The sequence below is a fragment of the Mesoplodon mirus genome (assembly GCF_964341445.2).
Source record: "Mesoplodon mirus genome assembly, chromosome: 13".
NCBI lineage: Eukaryota > Metazoa > Chordata > Mammalia > Artiodactyla > Ziphiidae > Mesoplodon > Mesoplodon mirus.
In genome coordinates this window covers 79,036,934-79,061,199 of record NC_138989.1, presented here as the reverse complement: position 1 = coordinate 79,061,199, position 24,266 = coordinate 79,036,934, and the positions used below count along the sequence as shown (strand labels likewise).

Here is a 24,266-nt window from a genome sequence, read left to right as displayed (position 1 = left end):
ACTTGTTTACAAAACAGAAGCAGACTCACAGACTTTGAAAACAAACTTATGGTTACCAAAGGGGAAAGGTGGGGGGAGAGATAAAGTAGTAGTTTGGGATTAACATATACGATATAATCAACAAGGACCTACTGTATAGCACAGGGAACTCTACTCAATATTCTGTAATAACCTATATAGGAAAAGAATCTGAAAAAGAATGGATATATGTATATGTATAACTGAATCACTTTGCTGTACATCTGAAACTAACACATTGTAAATCAACTATAATCCAATATAAAATAAAAATTTTTTAAAAAGTAGAATGCCTCAAATTACATAAATATTTTGGTGTGTAAAGGATTTTCTCAAAATATCTCTATCTAAATATTAGTAAATAACTACCACTCTACTTGTATTCTTGTTCAATTATGCTATTTTTTGATTCATATACAAAATTCACCCTTCCCTCATTAATGACTATCTTCAAATGCCCTTGTCTTTCTAGGTGGGTGAAATAAGGACTCTCATTTAAAAGCAAATAATTACACAAATGAACAAACAGATAAACACACACCTAATTTCAGAAAGTATTCTCTGTTTCCATAGTAGTTCAACTACTATTATTAAATAGAATCATCTACTACTAGTCTGCTATATAACAAGATGCAAGAAACTTAAAAAGGAAAGAGAAGGTATAGGAAAATGTTACAAAAAAACTGACCACAGATCAACAAATATTATTGTCTTTGTGAAGCAACAGGTATTTGAGAATATTACAAAGTTATTTTTGATGGCTTCTGTTTTCTTGATGGCATAGACAAGGTTGTCAACTAAGACAGGAGAAGAGAGGAGGTTTGAGGAGAAGAGAAAATTCCTTTTTTTGAGAAGAGACAAAAATGCATATACTAGGGAGAATATAATAGAATAGCTGAGCACTGTGGATTGCCCCTTTGAGATTTATTTCCATTGACTTAATGTAAAACCAGTCATCCCATCTGTCTGTCTTGCTTTGTTCTCATCTACGTATTTGAAGATGCATTAAAAGGAGAGGGTTGGGTTTAATCAGTGATGGACAATGAGAGGAGAAGAGGGTTAGGAGGATGAGGGTACCAACATGTGAGTGATGATAATGAAGATCCACGGTCTCTAAGTTTGTAAGAGAGAACTGAGAAAATAAGGGAAGGCAGATTGACATCGAGAAGATTCTGGTAGCACCAATCGGTGGTGGGACTTTACCAGGATGCAGAATTGCTGGAGTGGGAAGTAGCTGACAGAGAATGAGATGCCTGAAGTTGATTTTCAACAGTAGTAGTGTATCTATGAGAGTTAGCAAGCCAAGGGTATGTTCATTAGAATCTATGACAAAACTGAGGCAGAGAAACAGATCATTAAAGTCAAGACAACCAAGAAAGTGAGAAGCCAAAAGTGACGGTGGGGAGAAATAAAATAATCTGTGTACTAAAATCCTCAACAAATCAGTGTGATTACTATATATTTGATGGTTGATAGCAACGTGAAAGATTTTGAGTAAAGTATGGTGATGCATTCTACAAAAGAGTTGAGAGTTTGAAAGGGAAAAGAAAATTAAATAGTTTGAAAATGGCAAAGGCAGTACAAAACATACTCACCCTCACCTCCAGGATCTGTGCTACATGAGATATGAGAGGAAAAATAAATCTTGAGTTTCCCCATACCCTCTACTTACCATCCTTTTATTGTAGCTAAGTGTCTTTATTCAAATCAAAATCAAACCATTCTACTTGAGCTATCCATCCTATCTGCTGACCTCAAGAATGTTTTTCCTGGGATTTGGATCCTTTTCCATCTATATAGCTTTATTTGAATCAAAAACGTGTGTTTTCTATTTTAAAAAACAAATTTCTTCCATTTGTGTCAAGTTCATCGTTGGCCTCCATATTGTCAAATCCATTGTTCACTTTTCTGTTCTTTTATTACTTTTTATCTCATTTAAATTTACCTCAATTGACCACTGATGACTCCTCAAAACACATTCTCCTTCTGCCTTTATTAATACCACATATTCCCTGCTGTTCTCCTACCTCACTCTCTGCTCCTTTCAGTCACCTTGGCTGGTTTACCCTCCCCTTTGTGACCTCTGGCTACTCGCACTCCCCCAAAACCTTTCCCAGGGATTCCCTTCTCTTCTTGGATAAACACTTTTCCTTGCAACTTACAGGGTCCTATCGCTTAACTCACTTCTATATTTTTGATGACACCTACATTTATATAAAATCTCCTTGGCCAACCAAACTTACATACTGAATTACTTACTTAGTAGAACCACATAAATACACAACGTGCACTGAAATGTAATGTGCCCAGACCGATGTTGTCTCCTAGCAACCCCCAAACCTCCTCCTCCCTCACGCGTTTCCACCTGAGCAAATGACATTACCAGTCACTTGCTTACTCAAACTAAAAACCTAGATTTGTTTTTCTTTCTTGTCCCTGCATCCAAGTTGTCAATAGTACTTGACAGTAGATATCATTCCAAGCTACCGCCTACTTTAGCCTAGACTTTGTATCATTTTACTCCTTATCAACATACTTCAATTCTTATTGTCTACAATCTACTTCCCACACAACAGCCATGCAAACAAGAAATGAGTTTATTTAATGTTAAAAATAGACTTTAATTTTCAATTACATGGAAGACCTAGATTTTCTCCTCTGAAATGTTGCTTTAGTCAAAACATTATATGCCAATATTTCATAGTATTAACGTATTCTCTATGTATGCAACGATTATACATATATAATTATTTAATTATATGTATATATATATATTTAATATATATATATAATCCAATGGTAATAGAATAATTAATATTAATGTTTGACATGAAGATTATAACTCAATACCCACGCACTCATGCATCAATCGAGACAATACTAAAAGCCTGAACTGTTCATTTTTTTTCAAACTACTATGGTAATGTTTGTATATTCAGGAAAAAACAGACTTTTAGATTCTTACAAAGCAAAAAGGCCTTGAACTTGGCATATATCTGTCTTAATGAGTTCATGTAATCCCCCACTGAGCTAAAGTCAATAACTAAAACATTTGCCTCTATTATCAATAGTCTCAAAACTCCCAGCATTCAAATAAAGGATATTAAACTTGAGAATTCATTTAATATGTTAAATATCTCCAACCTCCGTTCACCTCATAGAAAAACCCTTATATCTTGTGGGGATGTAGTTACCACCTATGCTTCTATAAATTTTGAGAAGAATGGACACCAAAGTTTCTATCATCCAAATATTATTTCTAAACCATAAACTCTGTAGCTTCCACTTATAACTTGAGTGTATCTTTATTTTTTATTTCTTTAAAATTTTTTTCTTCCAGTTTCATTGGGATATAATCGACATACAGCACTATATAAGTTTAAGGTTACAGCATGATGACTTGACTTACATACAACATGAAATGCTTACCACAATTCAGTATATTTTAAAATATTTATAACTCTTGCTTAGCTTTCACTAAATAGCCTCATATATATGTATTTGGTATTTCATGAATTATTCTGATATTCTTATGTCTCCCTTTCACTCATTCATACATTCAGCAATTAATCTGGAGGACCTGCATGCGTCACTCTATCTCAGGAAATACAGTATATAAACAAAATATTTTGAAAGGTAGCAATCTATAATAAGTATTTAGGAGAAAACCAACAAATTGCTATTCTCAGTGAAGGAAACTGGGACAGGCATGGGAAGAGACTGAGGAATTATCTTGAGAAGAGGTGGAAACCTGGGCAAGGATCAGGAGTAGACAAACCATAGAAAATAGTCACAGTGGTCATTATATTTCTTAATCACAAGGACTTGAGATACCCCCAGTATTAAAGGAGTTCCCTATTTTCTACCAGCCCCTCTGGACACGCAAAAAGCGAGAATTTATGTGTGAGACATTAGCTAATGATAAAGTTACCTGAAGGGGGAAAAAAAAATCCTTAACCAAGAGAAATAAAGAAAATACGGGCACTTTTTAGAGTGAGTGGGGGAAATTGTCTCTGAATTAGAATCTGGGAGGGCTGAGTGAGCCAAAAGAGAGAAAGGGTTCTGAAGAAGCTGGGAGAAGCACACTCTTTGCAGCTCCGGATCTACTGGCTTAAGGACAGAGAAATACAGTTGCCTGAATCAATTAGAGGCTGAACAGGAAAGAAAAAGACTGGTGTTTCTCTAATCATGACCCAAAGTTATCTTTAAAGCAACCTCTGCTGCAGTTAGTGGTGTGCACGCTCACAACGACCCCTCTAGTTTCTATAAATTACAACCTAAGATACTTGACCTCTTTCACTGTAATGTTGGAGTGACCAATGAAAGAGATCACTTCCATATTTTTGCAGCAATAGCAGTTAAAGCTTCTGCCCTCTCCATTTCTTATGCAGACACCTCCAAATCTCAATAACCAGCCTCAATCCTTTTTCTGAGATTTCCTAAACTACTCCAGATACCAGCAACATGTTCAACTAAAGCTCAGAATATCCAAAAGCAGATTCATCAACCTGTCCCTCCCTCTAAATATACTGAGAATGTAAAACATATACATTTTTTTCCTAATCCTCAAACAGCTATGTAAGGTCACGTGTGACAGAGACTTTTACTTGCACACCTAATATCCACTTGCCCTTAGTTCTTAATAGATCCCTGCTTTTGTTGGAGGCAACCATGTGTCCAGCTGAAAAACTACACTTGCTAGCCTCCCTGTAGATGCAGTGTCCTTACAGCTAAGGTTTAACGAATGAGATGCAAAAGAAAGTTGTGTTGAGCATCATTGAAAAACTCCCTCAGGATAGGACAGAGTTGCTAATTCAGCTGGCATTTGATTTTTGCCCCTTCCCCTCTATCTCATGTAGGACATGAACACAGTGGAAAGCAACCCAAGTCACCTTGTAAATATGAGGTGATGAGTGCCTGACAGAAGAAGCCAAGCCCATGATGACATTATCCTGCCAAATTGTCAGTCTTTGACTTCCTGGCTCCAGACTTCTCATTGGTAAGTCATTAGTGTTAGCCTTTGTTTCAACCAGCCAAGCACAATTTCTAACTAAGGCAAGCAGATACCATTATTGCTGTATGTCAGTATTGGACTTTTAAAGTCTCACAGCTGGTTGTTGATGGAACCAGGATTCAGAACCATGTCTGTCTGAACCATCTTTCCAGTATATATCACATCGCACATAGAGGAGCTTTTAGTCTCTACTACCTACAACTCTAGAATTCAGCCTATTTTCATTTTTTTTTCCACTGCTCTATCTAAAACTCTAAGACAGTTACACTGATGTATTAATTGATTAAATGACAATATGGTGTGTATCTCCATTTAGGTGTTGGCCCTTCTTTACTCCTATGTTTCCTCCTTCCAATTACTGTAGTCCTACAACTCCTTAAAGACAATCCTCTGCCTTGGTAAGGCACAAAGCCTTCCGACTTACTTCAGAAATTGAGCCTTTTTAAGAAAGCCTGCAGTATACGGGGCCCATGGACTTCACTACAAGCTCCCTGTGCTGCACCACCACGAACCACAGACTGGGCAATATTTATAGCCACAATTCTGCATTAAACCTACCGTACTAATTTGGGCTTTTCATTCGCCATTTGTACTCTTCTGTTTCTTTATCTGCAAAATGAGAATATTTTACAAGATGATTTCTCATTTCCAGATTTAACATTGGATTTTTTTAATAAGTTTTCACCTAAGATCTCTCCTCCAGCTAGATAACAAGTGGGTTGGGACCGCATCTTATACATCTGAATATCCTCAGTGTTCTGTGCGTCTGAAACAAAATCAATCCCCTAATAAATGCCTGTAGTTACCAGTGCTGCTGTTCAATAGGCTGCGAAGATCGACTAAAATGGCCCTCTCCATATTCACAAGTAGTATTCGTATCACCCAGCTATGGATATATACGTTGATATTCACAAATAGAGTATGAAGGTGAGTGGGCTACATTAACACAAATGCTACTCCCTATATGGAAAAGGTAACATAATAAACACCGACAGATCTGATCAATAGAAATAACTGAATCATTTGAGTTGAAACCTTAATCGCTTAAGAAATTTATGCACATGTGCATGTATGTGTGTGTGTGTGTGTGTATGTGTGTGTGTGTGTGTTGCTATGAGCAGTGTACAGGTTTTGATACCGAACTTGCTAAAATCCTAGAGCCACATTTTCTAACTAGAGTCATGTTTATTTATAACAGCGGAATGTTAACGCTTGCCTTATAGGGCTTTAATGAGAAATAAATTACTTCAAGTAAGCTATTGAGTTCAGTACTTAGTGGTGCCACTGTCTGCAGCCTCACCCCCTTCTTCGGATAACGCCAACTCAATTTTCCCTTGTGGATTTCAAGCTTCCCGATCTCATGCAATCTTGATGGGACTCACCATGAAAATGCCCAGAACTTCCTGGGTAAGAGATGGACACGTGTCCTAAGACAGGACTAAAAAAACTTTCCAAGAAATGTGAACCTTAAACAGAGCCATGAGGAAAAACATGTTGCCAGTGCTGCATCCACTGCCATGTTCAGAAGAGACTGTCAGCTCACTCTTGCTACTCGTATTTAAAGAGAAACCTTCCTCCTCTCTTTTCTGAAGACTGGCTGTTCAACCTTCCCTTTAATTCTGTGAGATATTCACATAATTTAGATTAAAATAATATGTACAAATACATGCATGTATACAAGCCACTTAAAGTACACACTGACTTATTCAAACACCCCATGTGTGCTCAGACTAGTCACACTACATAATGTAATATCCGATACTATTTTATCCCCTTTTTTCTGAGGACATACCATACCAGGAATGCCAAAAGAGCCTGCAGGTAAATATTATTATCATCCTTGTATCCTTGAACATAAATACAACTCTAGCTCTGTATTTGGATTGTTAGAAATGCTGAAAATGATCTCCATCACTTCTTAATCACCCTTCTTCAAATCTGATCTTACTTGTAATAATACATTTCAATTCATTGGCTGTTTTAAGCACAGGGACTTTGGGCTTGCTGTGTTGCCTACAGAATAAATGTGCTGATTTCATAAGACAGCACTAGACTCTTAGGATATAACTACATAAAGCATAAACAGACTTTATGTAATTCTTTGGCTTGTCCAAATCCTGCCATCCCTCAAAGTCCAGCTTATGCTTACACTCCTTCAAATGAAGTCTCATGTCCAATGACCTTGGAGTGATTAGTATTTATCTCACAATTTGCCCTCTGACAGAGCTGGCACTTTTCCCCCTCGTATTGTTTAACTATTATGGAATCTTATTTCTTCAGCCAGATTGTAAGTTCCTTGAGGTGAGGGGAAATGTTTTATTCATCTTTGTTTTTCCTGTATTTTCCCAGTGTCGTGCACAAAGCAGGTTCTTAATCAATATATGTTGATTCACTGATCAGCCTATGGATGCTGACATGAAGAAATAACAGTCCTCTGAACACTAGGCTGTTCTTATAGTTTTTACCATCTTACTGATGAGAAACACAGAAGCAAAGCTTTTACCATTCAGAAAAATGATCAGAATCAGCAGAACACAATCTGTCCTTCCAAGTTCAATAGATAGAGCCTGATATTTGGTAGTTGGGGCCAAAATTTACATGAAATGGTAAAAATAAAAAGCCAGAAACATGCTGGCCCTCAATTACCCACTTTTGCTTTCAGAAAAATCTCTTTTTTTCTACATAATCTCAAGTATTACCTAATTTCCAGCTTTGGCTTCTAGTTTTCATATCAGGAAAGACGAAGGCAAAGTGTACATGAAATGGTGGGCCAGGTAAGCCCTCTGGATAGTGGGCAAGCCATAACAAGACATACCAATTCACAAAGGTGTTATATTCTGGCCAGCCACTGGGCTCCGGGTTCATTTAACCTTTCAATCTACTTTTACTATACTTCTAAACAGTCAAATGGAACCAAATGGTAAGGTTCCAACAGTAACGTAGATGCCCTCATCTTGTTTTAAGGAAAGGGCAGATGCAAAGAGCTTTTGGTTGGTACATTAATGGAATAGGTAAAAAAAAAAAAAAAAAAAACTAGGCAAGGCATGGGTCATATGGGAAGAAGATCTCAATTTACCTTGCTGGAGGCAAGTACATGTATTTCTTTCTAGAATTCTAATCTCTTGCCCCATATATCAGAAAATATTCCAAATGTAAATGGCATATGCTAGATTTCAGTATTACACTACAAAGAATGTCAATGAATTCAAACACTAATTATCCACCCTCCCGTACTCTTTTACAATTCAAATACTATTGGCCTAATTTTAAACAATGAAACAAATACTGCTTTTCCATTCCTCTAAGAACTACGATATTCCTAAAAGTGCAGAAGCACAAAGCTCACAACTGTAAGAGTCCTCAGCTTCCATCTCAGCCTGGAGATTCACTTTTCCTAGGACCTCGGCAGACTGTGTGATCTCCTCCTCCACTGGCCTCTGTTGAAGAGGGCTTACATTTTGATAGTTACTTGAGTGCCCGATGCAAATACATGTTTATGTCCATTAAATGACTATGTAATATTTTCTACATATTGGAAAATATGTGAATACTAACCAACGTTCAATACAGATTGCCAATACAGTTGCTTGTAAAATGTCTCTCTTCACTGACTTGATTGACCTTGAAATAAAAATGCCATGAAAACAATAAACTATAATAATAGCGATGTACAATGATAGTACATCCTAACAGTTTAGTCATGATTGACAGTTTAAAAGCATCAGTTATTATCCCTTTCTCACTTAATCTTCAAAAACCTTGGGACAAAGCAGGGATTAAGTGTTGGTTTTCCTTTTTACTGGGTTATATGGAAACTTAGGAAGCTAAGTGACATCCCCTAGGATACTCAGAAAACAGCAGTGCTGGGAAGAGAACCAGTCTTCTAGAGAATGTTACTGCTAGGAGTACCCATCAACTCACCAAACTATACAACGAGGAGGCTGGCCTCTTATAAGAGATCATAAATGGATAGGAAAAGAGAAATATGTGAGAGACAAATTCAGAAACAAATAAGCTATAAGTGATTATTCTGACCTTATGAAAAATAGTGCAAGGCAAAGAAATGTTGCAAGGATACAAGCATTAAGCCTAAGTCAAGAAATTCATTTTACAAAAGCAAAAGAAATATTCACACACACACAACATTTCAGTTCACTCTGAACAAAATCTCTCCTATTTGTGCAACTTAGAGATTAGAAAAGGATGTAAGGATGTAAGAGGTACTAACCTGAACTTTCAAGGTCACCTTGATTAGTTTTAAGAAAATAAAAATGAGGTAAAAATACAGCGCTGGCCAGCTGCTCTTTCATTGATGGAAGTCACAGAGATCTTCACCTCCAAGATTAGCAGAATGAAGCCATTGGCCCTTTCTATCTCTGTGCCTCAGGGAGCAGACACAGAACTCACTTCACCTCTAACTCAAGTCACTACCCACTTGGTCCTACTTTCCCTTCTCCTTCCCCAAGTTAGTATATAACACTGCACTTTTTCCAAGTAAAATATTATTAAAAGTGAGATATTTACACTGAAAGGCTTTAACAGGATAATACACAAGGAAATGGGTAAAGAAAAAAATTTAAAAATAAGATTAAAATATCAATACAATAAATTAAAATTTTCTTAAATCCTCTCATTCACTGAAGTACTGAGTTACGATACGTATTAGTGTGTCTCTCTATTTTTCCAGATCCTCAATTTTATGAAATCATTCTCTCTTTCTCCCCAGTAAATTAAGTGATTTAAGCAGAGGTCAGACTACCCTGAGTAGCTGATCTATGACTACGATTGTACTGTGGTTGGTTGTTCTTGAGGGAAAGGAAACAAGTATGTCACTAGAGTTGCAATGCTATAACAAAACCCAAATTCAGATTTGTGCACATCAGTGGGACTCGGTAGATGGAGCTGAGCTTAAGTCAGGGAGCTGTTTGACAATGAAGCCTGGGCTATTACAGGGAGGAGGCAAAGGCTTATTCCATCTGAGTACATCTGTGACCCACAGATATTCTAGTGCACAGAAGGCTACATTCTTAGAAATGGTTTATGACCACTGCATTAAGAGTAAGATAGCCTCCATATAGCCTGAATTTGTTGTAAAGACAGAGAAGCAATGAGTATGACTTCATTTTTGGAATAAAAATTGGTTTATACCCATTCTTTACTAGGCTATGATATTACTGTCAAACAAAAGAGAAGGAAAGGAGAGTACTAATTACATATACACACACATATATATGATTATTATTTACATGTAAATAATAAAATGATATTTAATATTATTAAATGTGTGTAATTATTTATATAAGTAATAAGCCTAAATCGCTTATTATTTTAGGAGGAAAAAAGATTATGAGGGCCTCCCTGGTGGCGCAGTGGTTGAGAGTCCGCCTGCCGATGCAGGGGATATGGGTTCGTGCCCCAGTCTGGGAGGATCCCATATGCCGCGGAGCGGCTGGGCCCGTGAGCCATGGCCGCTGGGCCTGCGCATCCGGAGCCTGTGCTCCGCAACGGGAGAGGCCACAACAGTGAGAGGCCCGCATACCGCAAAAAGAAAAAAAAAAAAAAAAAAAAAAAAGATTATGAGCTCTTCTTAACTAAAAGTCATTGTCTAATGTATAGATATTTTTCTTGATACTCTGTAAGCAATGTCCAGACTTAGTTCAGAAGTTAGCTCAAAAGCACTTAGCATCATTAAATATCAGTTAAATCTAAAAGTTAAATCTGTTGTTAGCTTTTGTAATCAAAATCCAAATCATGACACTGAAAAATATTACTTACGAACCCAAATTAAGACATGAAACACAAGGTAATTTCTGGTATGTTCTATATACTCATTTAAATATTATTAAATATTTACTTAAAAAGACATGCTTTATCATATGCACACACACAAATACATGCGTATACAAAAACATGCCTGTAGCTCTCAGATTGTAAAACTATAGTAAAAAGTGTGAACTGGAATGTTGTGATATTTTGAAACACTTACATATCATCATTCTGTTAGTGCTACAGAGTTGGTTATAACAATGTGCCTACTCTCTCTATAGGACTATTGAAAGGACATTTTTAAGTAGTCCTTATATATAGATACGGTATTATTTTATTTTTTATAAGTGGAATTAAGAAACTAACAAACATATACTATCCATATAGACCAATATAAAAAAGGGTTTGTTGAAAAATTAACCCCTAATTTAAACTGTGTATAAAACTAGTTTTCTAACATCTGCATTTATCCTACAACAAGGACATGCATCACTTTCTCTCTGAACACAGTTTGTGTTGAAAGAGCTCAGGATAACTGGCTGAACAGGCACATCAGCTCTGCTTGTGGATGACAATGGTGCCTAAAGATACTGCCACACAATATGGCCTTGGATAATCAGGTGACACATTTTCGAATTACTAAAATGTTGCACTGTTCTGATGTTGTTTCACTTCTGCAGCTATGGCTCAATACGTATACAAAACTGGTTTTTCTTAGCTATGACCCCAAAGCATCATAACATAGAGACGAGTTGTGAATAAAGGCACATTGTTGCAAAATTACAGAAGAGGAGGGCAATGAGCTCTTACCTCACAGGGCTGTTGGAAGAATCTGGGTCGTGAGCTGCTACGGTCCCAATGATATTCCCAACTTGGGTAGCTTCTGACACCTCCATGGGGTACAGCGGTGAGGAAAATACAGGGGGCTCGTCCACATCTTCCACAATGATCTTCACGGTTGTCGTGTCGCTGAACGGTCCCAAGCTTAGAAAGCGAGGGTCGGCATCTCTGTTTGCAGCTTCTATCCGTAGCGTGTAACTTGTTTTGGCTTCAAAATCCAAGTCCTATAAAGAAAGTTGTTAGGAAAATTAAATTAAGGCAAAGCAGAGCCTTTTCATTCATGCACATCAATAAGCATAGTATGGACTCAGCCAGGAAAATGCACCATCGGCATTCAAAAGTAATAAATAATAATGCCAATCAGAATCCTTGCTGCTTTCTGGCTCATAGACAATGGTAAGTACCTTTGAGCTAACTTAATCCACTCTGCCGCCGTACGCTGCATGGGCAAATGCAGGTCTTTAGAACATTCTTTGAATGACAACTGATATGATTTTAGAATCTTTTCCAAGAGGACCTCAAGGTAGTATTCTTCAAGCACGTAATTTAACTGCAGTATCCAGGGGTGCACATTAAAAAGGAAGAAAAATATAACTTTCCATTGAATTTCTCATTTACAAGGTCATTTTCATTGATTTGGGGGACTCCTTTACAATCCTTAACTTTCAAGTGTTCCAAATGCAGCTGTAGCAGAAGAGGTGGCATATCGAGGTTATACAGCCTGAACACATAGTTGATTCTTCTTGATGAAGCACCCACTGTTTCTCTCTTCAGTATTCTGCCATCAGTATACACTGTATCTCTATTTGTATTAGAGGGTTGACAGTTATATTCTAGAATCACCATTCTGCAACTTTTCAACAGGATTAACATGCTAACACTTTTCTCAAAAACAGTGACCCAAGTCAAACGATATGGTAGCTTAAAAAATTGTAAGGGCAATTAAATGTTGTACTAATGAAGCACCATCTGTGAAAAAAAGAATTCTATGCCCAACAGGTAGAACTTGCCTGTGACAATCACATGCTTCTCTTTCTTCAGGGGGTACAGAAAGTCCCAGCTTGTTGTGACTTTCAATCTCAATCTCACCACTAAAAAACTGTCCCAAAATATTTGTTACATTTAATGATATAAAAACAAAAACTTTAGAAACCAGTAGAAATACTAGCACATATAAAGCATAATTTACTTGTCATTTTTACGTGTTATTTAATAAAAAAGCGTTAAGAAAAATGGGCTAAAATGTACTGCTGAGAACTGTAATCTAAATTTATCCATCGTGTGTATGGGCATATGTGTGCTATATATGCAATATATATGACAAAAGGTACATGCCACTTATATAAAATATAACAACACATATATATAAAATATAAAAATATATACTATATGTGTGTTGTGTGTGTTTCCACATAAATAGGACATGAAGAGATTCCATGGCTCATCTCTTTTTTTTTATATGAAAAATATATAAACCAATACTCAGAACAGTTTCACAATATCTAGGCCAGAGAGAGCTTTACTCAAATGTTTATCTGCTTAACAGCTGTCTCATCTAGTAGACTGTAAGCTCCAAACTGTTTTGTTCAGTACTAGCATTCCCAGAATTGCCTGTTCTGAATTTGGTACACTGAAAGAACTCAATACATTCTTAATGAATTAGGAAAAGCTAGAATGTAGCTATCCAGGCCTCAAGAGCCTCAAAACGGAACTACACCTTTGCCCCAGAGAATCCAGAGGGCTCGAGTGGGAGGTAGAGGAAGAAAGAACCAGGTAAATTGTTTTTCTTGACTATAAAAAACTTCTTATAATTACTGTGGAAAAACCAAGTTTTAATTCTTATCTGAGGTCTCGCATGAAAATCCTGGGGCACGTGCTACACAACGCCATAAACAGCACCTTATTAATAAAATCAGTGATATTTTTATGAGGCTACCTTTTTTTGTCTATTATCTAAAAATATTTCTACCCCAATGGTCTTCAACCAAAAGTAAGAATCAGAACCACTCAGGGGAACTTTCTAACACATTCCTGGCTCCTTCCAAGAAGATTTTGATTCAGCAGACCCAGGATGAGTCACAAGCATATGTATTTTGAAAAGGCTCTTCAAGTAATTGTGCTGCAAATCCTCTTCTAAGAAACTTGACCTCTTATAATTTTCTGGGGCCTATACATGTAATCCGATATTGAATTTGGGTTCTGCTAAAAATAAAACAAAGCATTCTTATTTACCTAAATGCATTTACTTAAGACACTCTAAACATACTCACACATAGCATGAATATGAACCTATTCAGTTTGTAGTCTTTTTTATTTTTATTTTTCGGCCACACTATGCACCTTGCAGGATCTTAGTTCCCCGACCAGGGATTGAACCCGCGCCCTCGGCAGTGGAAATGTGGAGTCCTAACCACTGGACCTCCAGGGAATCCCCTCAGTTTGTTCTTATAATATTTATAAAACTGATAAATTAGGAGAGAAATATTACTTTTATATATTATGTGTCTATGTAAGATAGACTATGTAAAAAAAAAAAAAACACCCTGTTTACCATCTCCTTTTCAATTGACTCAAAGCCGTAACTTTTTTTAAAAATTTAATTAATTTATTTTTGGCTGTGTTGGGTCTTCGTTGCTGCGTGTGGGCTTTCTCTAGTTGCGGTGAGTGGGGGCTACTCTTTGGTGCAGTGCACAGGATTCTCATCGCGGTGGCTTCTCTTGTTGCGGAGCACGGGCTCTAGGTGCATGGGCTTTGGTAGTTGTGGTGCGTGGGCTCAGTAGTTGTGGCTTGCGGGCTCTGGAGCGCAGGCTCAGTAGTTGTGGTGCACGGGCTTAGTTGCTCCGCGGCATGGGGGATCTTCCCAGGCCAGGGATCAAACCCGTGTCCCCTGCATTGGCAGGCTGATTCTCAACCACTGTGCTGCCAGGGAAGTCCAAAACCGCAACTTTTAAGATATTCATTCAGGTTTACCAAAGGGACAGCTAGTCCTTTTGTATTCAAGTAAAATTCTGACTGACTTATGAGAGAATAATTTACATTTACTGCACAAATGAATGCAATTATTTTATGGCAACTTGTTTTTTTTAAATGTGTCTAAAAGGCAACAACATGCAGTAAAGACATCTGGATGCTGCCAAGTCATAAAGAAACACAGGATCATGCGTGATGATGGGTTGACTAAAAGCTATTCTGAAAATCGAGCAATAAAAGAATTCATATGAAAGCCTATGAATCAAGATTCCAGACAGAAGGAAGTGCCACACAAAATGATTTTCAGAGCAAACCAGAATAAGCCAGACTAGTTTTCAAAGAAGGGTGTGGTATGATGGATAGGATGGTTAAGCAAATTGAAGAAAAGGCTTTTGCAATAAAATGTTAATTCCTGTTTCTCTTTCTTATTGATTTCTACAAAAGCAATACATTCCATAACTATTAGATTTAATGAGCAAGGTTATACTCGGGGAAAGAAAGTTAAAATAATAACTGGGGAAAGACAAAGAAGAAGGAAAGGGAAGGAGATAAAGGTAAAGTCTAAACAGATTCTATTCAATACTTGAAACTACATAGCATTGGAGACTAGATATATTTGGAAATTTGACCAAAACACAGTTCAAGCTCCAGCTCACAAGAAAATAAATATGTAGGATTATTAAGAACCTGAAACCAATTATTGTCACTTTGACCCAAACTAGTGATGCCACAGAGAAGTTGCTTTTTCATCTGTCAAGTGACATCTATGTCAGAGATGCTGAAAGAGAAAGCAGCTTGTTGGACATATTCTTTCCTAAACTATCAAATAGGGTTGTTGAAATTTACTGCCATCAAAGGATGATGAACTTTAGGATTAAAACAGTAAGCATTAGAACTAAGACAGTGGTCAGCAACATTTTCCTGTAAAGACCAGATAGTAAATATTTAGGCTTTGCAGGCACCATGTCCTCCGCCACAGGTAAATGGACTAACTTGGCTGTGTGCCAGTAACACTTCGTTTACAGACAGGAAGTTTGAATTCTATTTAACTTTCACGTATCTTTTTTTTTAAAATTTTTTTCAGTCACTTAAAAATGTAAAACCATCCTTAGCTTTTGAGCTGTCCAGAGACAGGCAGGCAGTTGTTTGCCAATCCGCGGTCTAAGGAGCCCCAAATAATAAGCTTCTCTTTCCAGATTAGAGGTTCACCCCTCTTCCTCTCACCTTTTTTTTACTACAATTAAAATGAACTATTCACTATAAACAGCATACTTTGTCCCTTCTAGTGTGTATCACCTGCTGCTCCCTCCTTCTCATATAACTTTGTCTGCCATTGTTCTTACTGAAATCTTTTGGAGACCAGCTATCTTCTTCTTTATGAGTGATCTCATAATCCCCTCACCTAAAAATAAAACTTCTTTATATTTGTAGAGAGCTAACTCCAAAAAAAAGTTTTACACACATCTTTAATGTGCATTTTAAAAGACAGAAGAAGGTTGGTATTATTGAAACTAAGTAGCAAAGAGCTCCAGTGAAAGCCCAAAATTTTATGCGTACTTAGGGGCAGACACACTATGTGAATTCCAAGCCACATCTGTCCACCACCCATGCCGTTTCTGCTAGAACAAGCAGGCATTGTTCAAACTCTAAGAGCAATTAGGGCCTCATGCTGTATGGCATCATCACATCTAGGTATCTGCCTACCTCACCAAGTAAGTAGGATTGTTGTAAATTATTTATAAATTTAAAGCATCTGGAACAGTCATGGACACAGAGTAATTACTGTATAAGCATTTGCTATTACTACTATACTATTATTAACGCCATGATTTCTGGCTAGATTATGAGCAAATCAAATGGAAAGTAAAGATTATGTCTTTCTCTTCTGTTTCCCCCATGACACCTCAGCCTATATCTTTGGCAAAGTCAGTTTATAGTATTCATCTGTTACATTCAAAACAATTAAGTATCATAAACAGGGGAGACCCATCAGTTCCCCCCTGCCATTTTTAGCTTCCTCAATAGTAAAAACCTAAGTTAAAATATCATCTTGAATTCATTTAATAAAATCATTACACTGCATTTTTCTTTCTGCATATAGCTTGCCTTCTGGTCTATAGCCAAACACGCTCTTGTTAAGCTCAATGACCTCCTTTAGATCTTGTACTTTGGGCCAATGCTGTTGTTGATGTTTCAGGGACTGATCCAAGTTACAGCATTCAGGAAATTCTTCCTTCTGTTCCTGTAACCACGGCATGGTGCCATTGGGGCTGGGGTGTGTGTGTGTGTATGCACATTGACACTGTCTATGTATATAGTGTCTTATGTTTAATACTGATTTTGTACAAAAGTACTGAGACCATTCATCATCTTTAAAAGCATTTCTTTCTCTGGAGCATCCAGCTGTCTTTGGGATCAAAGCATATACTCCGTGGCTTTCAATATCCTCCCTACTTGATCAAATCAATACAAATCATTTTTCCTACGTAAATGGGCTTAAATGAAACTGTACCAATGGAAAAGAACCCACAATCATAACTTTCCCTTTATGATTAATTTATTCTAAATAAATCTACTGCCCAGAACCTTAGAAGTAATCTACAACCTTGGACAAGGTATCTCAGCAAAGAACAATTTTGTACATTTAAATACAATAAGATACAATAAGAATTCTAAAGTTTTCCCTAAGTACTTTCCAAAAGCAAAAAAACACCATTATTATGTACAACTGCACTACTGCTTTTATTCCCCCCCCGTCCCTGGGTTATGCCCAAGAAGGCCTTATTATCTCTGTCAGCTTGACTAAATGTAGACAGGCTTCTTCCTGACTCTAGGCCCCTGACCTACCTTTTCTTAGAACCAATCTTCAGCAAGAGTCTTGCTCCAAGTTACAAAACTACCTGCTATCATGAAAATACAAGAAAATTTACTTTTCCTTTGGGTAAAGCAAACAGTGTCACCTACACCCCTGCCCCCATTACACACACACACACACACACACACTCACTCTCTCTCTCTCTCTCTCTCTCTCTCTCTCCAGCTCTTAAAAAATTCTCCAGGCCTTTGTTTCACCTGAGTTGAGATTACACTGAATTCTCATCTCTCTCTCCTAACTGCAATATCCTTGAGGTCTGTCTTACTTGTTTAACTCTGTCCAGTGACATTTTTGCTTTCACAGCTACAAGTGATTTTATCAGCAGCACGCAGCTTTTACCTGTCTTGAAATTTGTGTGAATCACAAAACCTATATCCAGATTTGGGCAGTAAGTTATTTTTTTATAGGGAAGAGGGAAGAGAAAGATGTGTTCTAAATTGTTTTATATATACACACACACATAATTGTTATATATATATATATATATATATGTAATAATTATGTATATAATGGTCCACATTGAAGCCCTCAGAGAGGCTCAGGTGTGAAGGGGAGAAGACCTCTGGAAGTTTCGCCAGCTCTGTGGGTGTCCTCTACAAGGGACTGACCCTTTCATGTCTGTCTCACTGTGCTAGGCTTTGAGATCTATGAAAGAAGCCAAATGTATAATCTTACAGAGGTAGGTAGGTAGGTTACCAGTTGTTACAAGTAGGTAACCACTGTCTTAGATAGGACAGAGATTCACTGACTGCTGAGTGAAGAAAGAAAAAAGAAAAAAAATCTAAGAATAAATTATTTGAATGAGAGTCATTATTTTAGCTTTCAAAACAACCCATACTTTAACACTGCTGCTTCTCAGGTGCTTGATACAAACATTCACATTTTGCAAAGATCACTTCCACTACATAGAAAGTATCTGGTGCTCTACAGGTAAACTGGGACCCTGAGAAAGGGTCCAGTTTATGAGTAACTGCAGAAATGTTTAAGCCTAAGACATTAAATTATGTCAAGCTATTAGGAATAAAATAAGGATACAAATATCAGGAATTATTATTTCCATTATCTAGCTCCACGAGTGCCCTCTGAGCTCGTTAACATTTTAACCTAGATATAAAGATCACTGAATATTTTTTAAAAAGCAATTCAAGCAGGTATCCTAACACATCTCCATTTTGTAACTTTTTAAAAAAATTCTATGACCACCAACTAAATGCACACACATTTCAAATTGCTAATTGCACTTGTCTACAAAGAGGCAGTACCATAAACGGCTGAACGTATTTCCCGTGAACAATACACATTTATACAGTCCTTACCCTGCGCAGGTTATAGTTCTAAGAGTGAATTTAGGTAGGCTGTTTGGATTCTATAAGCAGAAGGTAGAAAACAAGCCTTGCCAATGACTATATTCCTGCCTAGCATCAAAAACCTGGTTCACAGTATAGCTCAGATGGATTCCCTTACTGTGCTGAGGCCCATATTTCCCAGCATGCACTACTGACTGGACCAGGAACTTCCATGAAAGGGTCTCGTTTTCAGGGAAGCTGAATCCAGATTATGACCCAAAGACAGTTTAGTTTATGTTTTCCTGGGGACCTTTATCAAATAGTGGCAACTATTAATTAATCTTGATCCACACAATTACTTTGTGGGTAGGATCCACTTATCACAGATAAGTGGATAATAAGATAATCCACTTATCACAGATATCCACTTATCACAGATCCAGCTGTGTTAGGATCCACTTATATATACACAGCTGACAGTGGAGAGGAGATTCAAGTGGAAGTCAGCAGATCTGAGATTCCCCCTTACTTTTGCCACTTCATGTAAATGTAACCTGAAGGTTTTTTAGTTTCTCTGGAGCAGAGGTGGGACCCAAAATCTTTTTTCTTCTTTCACAGTATCCACAATATTTTATAGCTCCTCTCTTTTCATGTATTCCACCCCCCCATCACTCCTTGAATCTGGGTCACCTGGCCTTGCTTCGATCAATATAATGTGGTGGAAGTGATGTTGTGTCGGTTCCGGAAATCAGCTTCAGGAGACCATGGAGCTTTTGTTCTTGCAATTCATGGAACAAAGCCAGGTTAGCTGCTGGCTGCTGGAAGGCACACTTCCAGCCTCTCTTGTCATTCCAGCAGACAGACAGCCACCTCTACAGAGGCAGATCCACCAAGCTCACGAGTAACTGACCTCTGACCCATGTGTGAGCCCTCGTAAGACCACCCTGCTGAGGCCCCACCAAACTGCTGACCCATGAAATCATGACCTAAAGAAATAATGTGTTAAAGCACCAGCTTTGGGATGACTTGTTAGGTAGCAGCTGATACAATCACAAAGAGGAAGAGAATAAAAGTGGGTGACTTCACTTTTTGACATGTGATGGCTGCATATCCAGGGAAAATGAACCAAAACAGACTTGAAACGACTAAATGAACTAGTGGCAGAGAGATCAGATCTAGACGTGGAAATTTCCTTGAACTCCAGGCCTTTGACTCTTATCATTCCCTTATTGGTTGTGTCCTGTCTTTACTATATAACGTAGATTCCAGGATCCATCAATCCCCTCCCTCTACTGACAATATATGCAATTCTTTTTATTGATCTAAATATGAATTTTTATTTGCTTTGTTGATCAGTTATTTTTAAATTCTCTTAAAATATCTTAATCCTGGAAGAATACAATAAATTGCCTTTTCTGAATCTTTCTCTGCCCTAACTTAAATTTGTCAGTTTCACCAAGTAATGTCTAAAGCATTCTTTCCCTCATTTTATATGCATGCTAGAGCTGATGTTCTCAGTCGTCCCTTTCATTTTAATTGCCATGCATACGATATGACCCCCAAACCTAAGTTTGTACTCTAGATCTCTCCTCTAAGCTACAAACCCTCATTCATGACCTTCTAGAAATACTTACCTAGATATCACAGGTAACGCAAATATACTGCAAACCATTTTAATCACCTCCACACTCCCATTCTAAAGGAACAGCACATTTTTCATCTAGCTACTCATACTAGAATCATTAGTTTTATCCTTAAATTCTCTCTCCAATTTTCCTTAGGTAATCACTAAATCCCCTCTTAACTACTTCTTAAATATCTCTTTCTTGGAATCCTACCCATTGAAACTAATCTAGGAAACAACACACCATGGAAAAAGACAGAAATAAGGAAAACTGTGCATTATCTGTGACTTGTACTAAGCGAAACAAAACAAAACAAAAAACCATGAAGGGCTCACTGGAATATGTCTTTGACATACACATATTCTGAGAAGATTGCTCTGATAACTGCCAAAATCAAAGAAAATAGAAAATACTCCTAAGGAACAGGGTCTTCGTCTCTTTGATCAACTTTCTTCAAAGAGTGTTGCTATCTTATTTTTTTAAGACCCTAAATTCATCTCTAATCTTGACTATTCAAAAATAAGTAAATTTATACTCATTTATTATACTCAAAATATGTAGAGAAGAGTCTATACACATGCACCCATGTGCATGATGATTAAGATGATGTTAGGATCCACTTATATATACATAGTAACAATAGGTTGAACACATTGGAAAATATAATCTGAAATTCAGACGTTCACTAGAGTTATTGTTTTAATCTAAAACAAAAATCCAAAATGTATGCTTTTTCACAGTCAAAGGAGACACATATCTTTCCTCCATTTTGAGAAATGTGCATCCACAGCAGCAGGATTACTTAAATAACATCTTTGAAAGAAAAAAATATAATGAAAAGAAGAAAAATAAATTGGAAATATTGTTGGTTTCATTTTCCTCTACCACACATCAACAGCATTTATGAAATACTGAAATACATACTTGACTCTGGGAATTACTGCAAGCAGCAGACAAAGGACACGTCTCAATAACAAGACAGCAAACCCAGAGCTCAGAAATCTGTGCAGCTGAGTGGAAGTTGGACAGGATGCGGCATATTCTAACCCTTCCTCTCCCACAGGGAATGGAGGCCATGTTATCAATACCTCCCCAACAATGCTCTATTATTTGATGGTTTTGACTTCATTCAACCTTATTTTAGGGTATGGAAAATGAGGAGGCTATGAAGATAGCACAGCAGAATGGGCCTGAAGAAGCTTAAATATGTTCTTTGACAGTATGATATCAGCCACCATACAAGTCATCCCTGTGCCAGAAAATGGATGTGTACTTATCCTTCAAAGGAAATGCATTTTGAAAAATGCTTATTTTTTACTGTACTGTAACTCTATGTAGTAATGTATTTTATAGAAGCAAAATTCCATTAGATAATCCCAACTGAGGTCTTACATTGAAAACTGAAGTACGTTAAAGGTAAGATTGCCATACCTCAAAGGAAAAACAGAAGACTAAATTTCCTACATTGTAAATTATGATGGGGAAATGTAAACAGAAAGAATTCTAGGTAGAAAGAAAGACACAGTTTTCACTCACGTGGGATAATACTTATGTTTATGCTTGGTGAATTCTGAGGCCCTATGTAAAACTGGTTTTAAAGGTTATCATCAAATCATTCATAAATGGCCACAGAAATAGATTGTACTTTGCTTTAACGGTTTAACACTGTGGTTTTGTTATCATTTTTAAAAATACCTAAAATATATAAGCATGTCTATTCTTAATGTATAGAAAGGATAACTGAATTCTGAAAAAATAATTCTATGGTAGCATCTATACAAATCTTTAGCCTTGTGGATTCTGCATATTTGGTCATATGCAGAATTTATATTTCTATATAAGACATTGGAGCAATAATAGCATACCTGAAGATAACTTTTTACAATTCTGTACTTCTTTTTGTTTTTCTAGCATATGTTTTAGAAAAAGATTGTTTTTCTGTTCTTCTCTCCCTGCTCCCAAGTTCACCCTATGCAAGTACAGCATATGTAGATGTTTCAAAATATGTTAATAATTTGCTCAAACTGGAATAAATCTCATTATAACCAAGACAGTGCATTGTTTATGAAAAAGTAATGGACTAAAGTTTTATTATACTATAGAGTAGAGAGAAAATAAGTTCAGATGATTATCAAGCATGGTTCACAGGTACAAAATAACTTAATTCCAATATAAATGACTAGCTAAATGGACATAGGAACTCTATTATCCAAATGTGAAGTAACACCCTGAGATACACATCATCAGAACAAATATACTTATGTCTTTAACAAAAAGCTCATCAACATCTTAGCAGTGTCTGGTTGTAAAGGTTTTCCTATAGTCAGGAGAGCCCGGAAAACCTATGAACAAATGGTTCATATTTATGGACTGTCCATAGCATTCTCTAGTTTATCTCAGTGAAAATTTTAAAATATTCTGAGAACAATGGAAGAAGGCTTCATTTGTCTTCTTTCAGAATTTCTTGGTTTTAATCAGAATGCTCTTGTGACTCAGATTCAGAAATCCATTCTAGATTTCACAAATGATTCTCCTATTATCTGGTCATGAAAAGAATACTGAATTTATGGGACTCATATATGTTTTCTCAGACTCTGCTCACTCGGAGGGGGTCTCTGGAAATGTTTTAGCTGGAATGGAATATAGACACCCATTTACTGAAATCTTGAGAAGTAGAACTGAAAATCAAAATCCTGTCCTTGAGTGTCATAAGTAGTTGTTAGTTCTTAACAGAGAGAATCAGCAAATCTTTGGAAAGGACTTCCTTCATTCTGAGAAAAACACTACAAAGAGAGTTTAGTTTAAAAAAAAAATGTAAACAAAGACACACTTCTGAAATTGAGAATCAAGATACTGTTGCCTTGATGGAAAAGTGCTTGGATTTGGGAATAAAGATTGCCTTTGTGAGATCACACTGCTTTAAGATGGAGGGTTTAGAGATACAGGCAAGAGGGATGGATATTCCACATACAACTTCTAGTGGGCTGAAGCCATACGGTTGGATTGAAGACCAGAGCTCATACACATGTTCTCATGAGCTATAATGAAGCTACTGATTTGTAACTTACTTTTGTAGTTCTCATTACTGAAAGCCCTCCTTAATTCTAATAATTTTTCAATAAATTTTTAGAATTTTCTAAATCTATAACCTCATTGATGATTATTTTACCACTTCCTTTCAATTTGTTGTATCACTCTGTCTTAATCTCTTAGTATAAAGTAGCTTCTTTTCAAACTAGTTGGAATAATAAAAATAAAACAGTGTTGAGTTTTGAACAGCAATTTTTTTAAAAAAGGATAGATTTAAAAATTAAAAAGCTCAGGAACAATGAAAATAGTTTTGGAGTGAAGCAATGATAACCAATCTTAGGGTAATGCCAAAGAGAGTAGGAAAAAACACGAAAGACAAAAGACAAAAAAGCAAAGAGACAAGATCTATTATGGGTCAAGAAGGGACAAGAAAAGAAAAGACTTTAAGGCTTTAAACTTAACAGTAAAAAAGGTGTGCTACTTGACTGTGGCCAGGAAAGTAATAATATTTTAAATAAATGTTTAAATAAATATCATTAAAATTCAGTGCTTTGAAAAGAAATGCTTTGAATTAGAATTATCACAGTCCCAACAATAAGGGTTCAAGAGAAATTAGCAAACATAATTTTCTATTCCATAGCATATTTTATTGTAGCTGAAAGTAAAATGCCTTTTAATATTTATTATTTGTAATCCACTCTCATTTGCAAAGCACTGTACATATATGTAACAGTGGCCTTGCAAAAGAGGCATAAAGAGACCATTCACTTACACTGCCTCATCTCATGCCAGCATCCCCTCCTCCCACACTGTGCTCCAGTAAAATGGCCCTATTTCTAATT

At 36.8% G+C, this 24,266-nt stretch overlaps 1 protein-coding gene across 1 annotated transcript in view; it reads right to left on the bottom strand.

Annotated features, from left to right (window-relative positions):
* The window catches only part of CDH7 (cadherin 7), a gene marked incomplete at both ends in the record, with an annotated part of 116,742 nt that overhangs the window by 24,238 nt on the left and 68,238 nt on the right, over nucleotides 1-24,266 (bottom strand). The window contains one exon of the mRNA XM_082640561.1: nucleotides 11,609-11,862. Within this exon, the coding sequence (XP_082496687.1) occupies nucleotides 11,609-11,862 (254 nt within the window). The remainder of the gene's footprint in view (nucleotides 1-11,608; nucleotides 11,863-24,266) is intronic.